Source organism: Sceloporus undulatus, chromosome 6, assembly GCF_019175285.1.
Source record: "Sceloporus undulatus isolate JIND9_A2432 ecotype Alabama chromosome 6, SceUnd_v1.1, whole genome shotgun sequence".
In the NCBI taxonomy this organism is placed as follows: domain Eukaryota; kingdom Metazoa; phylum Chordata; class Lepidosauria; order Squamata; family Phrynosomatidae; genus Sceloporus; species Sceloporus undulatus.
Window position 1 is genome coordinate 117,841,276 of NC_056527.1, and position 8,272 is coordinate 117,849,547.

General features: G+C 44.0%; 1 protein-coding gene across 1 annotated transcript in view; it reads left to right on the plus strand.

The window, feature by feature from the left end:
• The window catches only part of LOC121935733 (asialoglycoprotein receptor 1-like), an 11,774-nt gene extending 6,845 nt beyond the window's left edge, over window positions 1-4,929 (plus strand). Inside the window, exons 6-9 of the mRNA XM_042477556.1 lie at window positions 946-1,038; window positions 2,464-2,615; window positions 2,759-2,865; window positions 4,519-4,929. Of these exons, the coding sequence (XP_042333490.1) occupies window positions 946-1,038; window positions 2,464-2,615; window positions 2,759-2,865; window positions 4,519-4,669 (503 nt within the window). The 3' untranslated portion in view covers window positions 4,670-4,929. The remainder of the gene's footprint in view (window positions 1-945; window positions 1,039-2,463; window positions 2,616-2,758; window positions 2,866-4,518) is intronic.
• Window positions 4,930-8,272: the final 3,343 nt, after the last annotated feature.

The following is an 8,272-nucleotide window of genomic DNA, read 5'->3' on the forward strand; positions in this document are numbered from 1 at the left end:
ATTTTTATCTATTTACTTTATTTATATGCCACCTTTCTTGCAGACCAGTACCCACAACAGATTAAAAGACATTTACAAAAAATGATGATGATGATGATGATGATGATCTTATATCCCATCTTTCTCCCAACATAGGGACATAGATAGATAGATAGATAGAATTTTTATCTATTTGTTTACCTTACTTATACGCTGCCTTTCTCTCAGGCCAGTCCCTAAGGTGGCTTCCACAACAACAGATTAAAAGACATTTTAAAATAAAGACAGATATCATCATCATCATCATCATCATCATCATCATCATCATCATCATCATCTATCCCACGTTTCCCCCAACATAGGGACTTAGATAGATAGATAGATAGATAGATAGATGATAGATGCAGACAGGCAGAGATACAGTGGGTTTTGTTATCTGTCTGTCTGTCAGATAATCTTGATTCCCTACATTTGGGAGAAAGGCGGAATATAAATAACTGAAATAATAATAACATAATAATAGTATCCTTCTGAGATCCAGGCATGAATCCTCAGGCTTTTGCACAGATCAGTGGTTGTGGTCATCATTGTTATGTGCCTTCAAGTCATTTCCAACTTATGGGGTTTGGGGGGGGGGTGGGGGGGGGGGCTCTGTGGCCATGCTCTAGAAGAGTTTATTCCTGACGTTTTGCCTGGGGCTGGCATCTTCAGAGAATGGGGCTTTCTTGGCAAGATTTGTTCGGAGGAGCTTTGCCCTTGCCTTGGTCTGAGGCTGAGAAAGCGTGACTTGCCCAAAGTGGTTTATGCGCACAAAAAGGGCTGTTGTATCCGAAATGCTGGCATTCAGTCATTTAGAAGATGATGTGTATGGATTCACGATTCATGGTTTGTTTAACATGATGGATTTTTGCCCTTGCTGTTGTTAACCAGGCTTTCCTCCTAAATATCAATTTCTTTGCTTTCCAGCTCGAACACGACTCCAGGGGCAAGTGAACGAGTTGCAGAAGAACTTGAGAAACTTGAATTGTGACCTGGAGAACTTTAAACGCAATCGATCAGGTCAGGACAAAATGGAGGAGCAGAAGCTTTTGTTTTGGGGGGGGGGGGTGGAAATGGAGGAGAGCATCTGAATGGGAAACCACATTTACCAAAAAGTGTACAGAAAAGGCCATCACCTGCCAAAGGTGAAAGACCTGAGAGGACCAAGTCAGGACTCTCTTAAGCCCTGAGATTTGGGGGTCAAAACCTAGGACCTAGGGGTTACTCCTTGTAAAGTCATGGCAGGCTGGCCTTGGTGGGCTTGAAAGGGCTTAGTCCCAGGTGATCCTATTAAGACCTTTGCCTTAGGCATCAACACCAGTTGCACAGAGAATATCCTTCCAAAACAACAACAACAGCTCATCAAAGCTAACCAGTGAGGAAAATATCAGTCTACACAGACTTGCTTGACATGCTTCCTCCTGCCTTTCAGACTGGGGCTGCGTCTACACTGCAGAATTAATGCAGTTTGACACTGCTTTATCTGCCATGGCTCACTACTGTGAAGTTATGGGATTTGTAGCTTTGTCAGATACAGTGGACCCTTGGTATCCACGGGGGTTTGGTTCCAGAGTCCCCAGTGGATACCAAAATCCATGGATGTTCAAGTCCCATTAGATACAGTGGATAGTAAAATGGTGTCCCTTATATAAAATGGCAAAATCAAGGTTTTCTTTGTGTAATACGCACGCACACACACACACACACACACACACACACACACACCCAAGCCATGGATGCTTGAATCCATGGATAAAGAATCTGGGGATACAGATGGCTAAGTGTACTTAGCCTTCTCTGCCAGAAAGCTCTGGTACCAGAGCAAACTACAAATCCCAGGATTCCATAGCAATGAGCCCAGGGGTATCATTAGAGGGTGCGGACCACAACTAAAGGGGGGATAATAATAATAATAATAATAATAATAATAATAATAATAATATACCCCACCTCTCCAATGACACCACTGCTCCCCAAACATCTGCCTTTGGGCAGAAACCATCTGTGCCATTCTGTGCCATTCATCTGCCTCTTTTAAAATGCTGAAGAGATGGGGTGAGTAGGTGAGGCACACTGGGAAGAGAAAGGAGAGGGTTTTTTAAAATGTTTAAATATTAAATTTAAAAAATAAAAATAAAAAGTAGTTCTAAAACTCATTCTCTAGGTTGAATTTATGTAAATCCTCCACGGTCATTATTTTGGTTTTCTTTATGTCCAGCAACAATCCTGCCTTTGCACTTTCTTGCTTGACCTTCCTTAGCAGTTGTTCCAGGTCTGTGAGGTTTTCTGCTAGTATTATGGTGTCATCTGCCTACCTAAGATTATTGATGCTCCTTCCTCTTGTCTTCACTCCTCCTTCTTCTTTGTCCAAACCTACTCTTCATATAACATTTTCTGCTTGCAAGCTGAACAGATAGGATACAACAATGCATCTTATATTCCCAGCCAGCCCTGAAGCCTGCTGTCCCAAGAACTGGGTTTCCTTCCGCAAAAGCTGTTACTGGGAGTCCATAGCACAGAAGTCCTGGGAAGACGCCAAAGCAGACTGTGAGGCCCGCTATGCCCACCTGGTGATCATCAACTCCTACGAAGAGCAAGTAAGTGGGGTGACTTCTCCCACATATGGCAGCCAGCTGGACATTAGGTCTGGGCAGCTGTGGGGTGGCAGCTCCCTTGCCTTTTGCAATTTAGGGCTCTGCGTGTTTTAGTTTTGCATAAATTGCCTCTTTTCTCCCACTAGCAATTTGTGGCCGTGCGCGTGAGGCCGAATTTTATGTGGATTGGCTTGACCGATGCCAGTGGGGCATGGAAATGGGTGGACGGGTCACCCTACACCATTAAAACAGAGTGAGTTGACTACTGTGCCAACTTCTTCATAATAAGACACTAGGCATGCCTGAAGCCTTTGGCCATATAGTATCCGCCTTGTCCTCTCTGCTCCACCACATACCAGTTTTCCACTGCCCACATTAAACTTTCTCCATAGAATGGCCTACATGAGGACTCCCAGGACCTCCAACCATGAGGTTTTTGGACAAGAAGTCCCAGTATCCCACCTAAGTTCCCAATGAGACGTACCATCATCAATCATGCACAACCACCAGCATCATTATCATCATCTTTATTTACAGTTGGCCCTCTGTATACACTGATTTTTTATTCACGGATTCAAGCGTCCACAGATTGAAAATATTCCAAAATACATAAATTCCAAAAAGCAAACCTTGATTTTGCCATTTTGTATAAGGGACACCATTTTACTATGCCATTGTATTAAATGGGCTTTGAGCATCCATGGATTTTTTGTATCCATGGAGGGTCCTGGAACCAAACCCCAGTGGATACCAAGGGCCCACTGTATTTACATCCTACCTTTTACCCAGTTTATTCAAGGCAGCTTGTTGTTGTTGTTGCTGTGTGCCTTCAAGTTGTTTCTGACTTGTGGCGACCCGAAGGCAAACCTATCATGGGGTTTTCTTGGCAAGATTTGTCCAGACAGAGGGGGTTTGCCATTGCCTTTCTGTGAGGCTGAGAGAGTATGACTGGCCCAATGTCCCTCCATGGGTTTACACAACTGAGATGGGTTTGAAACCCTTGTCTCCAGTCATAGTCTAATGCTCAAACTACTACACCAGGCTGGCTCTCTCAAGGTAGCTTATTACAATGCACCAAAAAAAATGGAGGGACCCACGTAGTTAAAATCCACAAAATAACAAAATTAAATAGTGAGTAAACTACAGTGTGTGTGTGCGTGTGTATTAAAACCAGCCTTTTTGTCAACCTAGACAATAAGGACATCAAACTACTGTATGTACTGTATGTACTGATGTATATGTCTAGATTAATATCTATATCTATATCTATATGGGGAAAGGCAAGAGTTAATCTGCCTTAGAAGCACTGATCCCCTTCTACTCTCCCATCCAGCCTCTAGTAATGCATTGTTATAATTTTAAAGTGTAAGCCGCTCTGATTGTTTGTAACAGAGAAGTGGGATAGAAATAAAAGTTTTATTAGTAGTAGTAGTAGTAGTAGTAGTACGTAGTATGAGCACAAGTAGTTATGCCTGCTGGAATTTTGTAAGTTCTTTAGCATTGTTTTCCTTTGCTTCACCCTTTACATCCTTAATTAAATGCCCTTAAGTTTTGCTCTCAACTTATCCATGGGTCATATCAAAATCCATAATGATGACCCCAAAACCTGCCCTCGACTTATATATGAGGTCGACTTATAGTCAAGTATATATGGTATTAAAAGAGTTACTGTACCTTGGATCAAACAGAGATTAACCTTTTTATAAACCAAGAGGACAACAAACATCACAAATGGAAAACTATAATAGTTGTTCAGGCTGGACGGGCATCGGACAGTCCGTTGAAATAGAAATGTCTTTGTGGGAGTGGAAGGACTATAGGATGGGTGCCAGTCTCACCAGACAACCCAGCTGGCTGGGGGATTCTGGGAGTTCTCATCCAAAGAAGTTACTTTTTCTTTCCATAGGGAATGGTGTCCGGAGCAGCCAGATAACTGGTACGGCCACGGTCTTGGCGGCGGAGAGGATTGTGCCCACCTCACCAGTGAGAGCTGCTGGAACGACGACCATTGCTCTCGCCTCTATGGCTTTATTTGCGAGATGGAGGAGGCCAACTAAAGAGAAGGGAGACTTCCTTCCTTGAACAAAAAGGGCCTTCTTGTTGTCTGCCTTCGAGAAGGGATCCCAAAGCCAAGAGATATTTGACTGCTGGCTGTCGGGAGGAGACACCATCGTCTGAAACAACTCTCCCCTTCAGTCCTAAAATGTCCGAAATGGAGGAGAAGGACCAAACACAGGCCCCCCAAAATATTAAAAATTGGACTGAGTCCTGTTACTGATCCCAACTAGAATGGACCCATTAAAATCAGTAAGGTTTACCTATGTGTCGACTCACTTTTTAACAATTGGTTCAGTGCAGCTACTCTAGTCGGGACTCATATGTAGGAGTCAGGGCTTTTGTGGAAATATTGTGGTGATGCTGTGAATATTTGTGCATTGATTTTGGTATGCATGGGGTTGCTTCATTTTGGGGAGTACAGGGTATAGTGGAAACCACTGGATGTTTTGGACTATGACTTCCAGAAGCAGAGCTTGGAACCATGATTTTTTTGGACTATGACTCCCAGAATGATTCTGGGAGTCATAGTCCAAAAAAGTCATGGTTCCAAGCTCTGCTTCTTTCCTCCATCGCTCCATTCTCCGTCAGCTTTCTCACTTGTCCCCAAAAACCTTTCACTTCCCATACAGAAAGCACACTGTTTGTGAACAATCTGTTGCTCACAGTCTCCCCTAAAGCAGTACAAAGATGTAAATTATGTTTCAAATCAGATTATAGTCAGCAGGCAAAAGGCAATTTCTGGCATAAGATATTCACAATCTGATTGTGCAGTTCATGCCAGTTAACGTATTTCATTTCAGATTTGTTATTAAGATTATGTCCTTGAAAAAACTGAACTTGAGATAGAGGTGATGCCTTTACGTTCCTAGCAAATGCACTTGTCGTCTCCATACAGAACCATGTTTTACTGATACCTGGTGGCTTTATAGATGTTTTTGCACCAATATATATATACTCTACCAGTAACTTCCTGAACTTATATGACCCACAAAATGGCAGTGTTTCTCAAAATGAGAATAAATCGTTATCTTTTATTTTGACTCAGGGCCAGACCCTCTATTTTCAAATATTTTAGACCAGGATGGAGGAAATGACAAGAGGGGAGGAAGCCATAAAGCTGCCCTATTTCCCTTCTGGGTTTACAGAGGGACTAGAGAAAGGAATACCTCTGACCATGTGCAGAAAGCCAGTGCCTTCTGTCAGTAAACGCAAATCAATGAGGCCCAGGAAGAGAACTATGCAGGCTTCCAAATGTTGTTCGACTATAGATAGGACCGTGACAGATTGAAAAGCTGAGCCAAAGATAAGAAAATGAATTTGAACAGGGATAAATGTAAGTTACTACATACATCTAAGCAGGAAAACTGAAATAATTATAACATTTGCACAAATAAATGCACAAATATAGTATAGATGACGCCTAGCTGGAAGGCAGTACATGTGCAAAGGACCTGGGGTTCTTAGTGGACCATAAGTTAATCATGAGTCCATAGGGTGATTGTTGTTGTTGTTGTGTGCCTTCAAGTCGGGCCTGACTTATGGCGACCCTAAGGCGAACCTATCGCTGCAAGATTTGTTTGGGGAGGGAGTTGCCTTTGCCTCCTTCAGAGGCTGAAAGGGCATGACTTGCCCAAAGACCTAGTGGATTTCCACATCCAAGTGGAGATTTGAACCCTTAGTCTCCAGAGTCATAATCCAATGCCCAAAAGCACTATACTACACTGGCTCCTGCAACAGCGTGGTGCAGCAGCGAAAAAAGCCAATGCAATTGGGACTAGGTTGCATCAATAGAAATCTTGTGTCCAGATGGAGGGAGTTAGTTGTGCCACTCTCTTCTGCTTTGCTCAGACCTCACCTGAAACCATTTGTCCAGTTCTGGGCTCCACAATTCAAGAAGGGACATTTAGCAAGCGGGAATGTGTCCAGAGGAGGACAACCAAGATGACAAAAGGTTTGAAAACTAGGCCTTATGAGGAACAACTTAGGGAGCTGGGGAACTTTAGCTTGGAGAAGCCAAGACTGAGGCTGACATCAGGGACGTAGCCAAGGGGGGGGGGGGGTCCTTGGGGTCCGGACCTCCCATTAGAAAAATGAATGGTGCGTGCTGTTGCACTGCCGCGCCCAAGCACCATTATAAGGGTGGCACTTAGTCTGGACCCCCCCTTCCTAAAATCCTGGCTACGTCCCTGGCTGACATGATAGCCATCTTTAAATATCTGAAGGGATGTCCTGTAGAAGAAGGAACTAACCTGCTTTCTGCTGCTCCAGGATGAGAACCGATGCATTCAAATCACAAGATAAAGAGATTTCATCTAAATGGTAGGTAGAAGTTTTTGGAAGAGCTGTTCAACAGTAGAATAAATTGCCTGGGAGGGTGGTGGGCTCCCCACTTTTTGGAGGTGTTTTAAGACTGGAAGGGCAACTTTCAGGAGTGCTTTAGCTGTGTACTCCTGCATGGCAGAAGAGGGAGAGACTAGTTGCCCACTTTGGCCCCTTCTAGATCTAAGATCCTATACAACTCCCTCCACCTTGGCTAGGGGCTGCTGGGTGTTTCAGTCCAACAGTACACCACAATTCAAAAAGGACGTTGAGAAACTGGAGCCATGCTTTCTTGTCCGGATCAAGGCCTTTTCAGAGTTGATCCAGTGGGTGCCTGGTGCTAATTATAACCCATTGTTCATGACGGGTGTCTTTCTCACAACCCTCGCACCGTGCTCCGTGCCCGTTGCATGGTTTCCAGGCGGATCCCAAGGGGGGGTGACTTGGCATGTGCCCGCGTGCTCAACTGGTAGAGCCAGCTCAACCTAAAAGCCGTGGAAGGCATCGCTGCCACCTTTGTCAGGTGTTCAGCTGAGCTGTCAGGTTTTTGGGCCCAGACATGGCAGAAAAACAGATGAGAGATCCCTGCCAGGTCATCTCTGAAAGAAGGGGCTTAGGTTACCCACATCCTTTAACTCAGGGTGCATTCCCAGTATGACTTAAAGCGAATTGCCAATCGGGTTATATGACCGTTGTACCCATTTGAAACTGGTTCCAATCCTATTTTGAATGATTTCAGTCATGATAAAGCGAGGGAAATGCAAAAAAACTGGTTTTTCCAGGCACTAGTTTCCTAGCAGTTCTTTTGAAAAGAACTGATTCCAAAGCGTGTTCAACAAATGAGAACAACGGATCTGAATCACATCATTCAATGGCAGAGGGGTGTTTACCATCCTTCCTCAGTTTTTGGTAGATCCACCCTTCCCCTCCTCAGCACTGCCTTTGTGTTTCTGGTGTGACCTTTAGGGATGTTCTATACAGTTGGCCCTTTACATTTGCGGCTTTGACTTTTGCTGTTTTGATTATTTGCGGTTTTGAGTAATATGTCCTCTTTTGGAATATCTGGGTCCTCCAGCACAACTCTGCAGAAGTTGACCATAGAGTTGTCCTGGGGAACCTAGACGTTCCTAGAGAAAACACTCCTCTAGGTATTTGTAGGCCCTCCAGCATGATCCTATGGTCATCTTTTGGCAGATGTTGACCATAGAGTTGCGCTGGAGGACCAAGAGAGAGTCTTTGAGAGGTGATCTCTCAGCTCAAAATGTGGTGTTTTTTAATTTGCA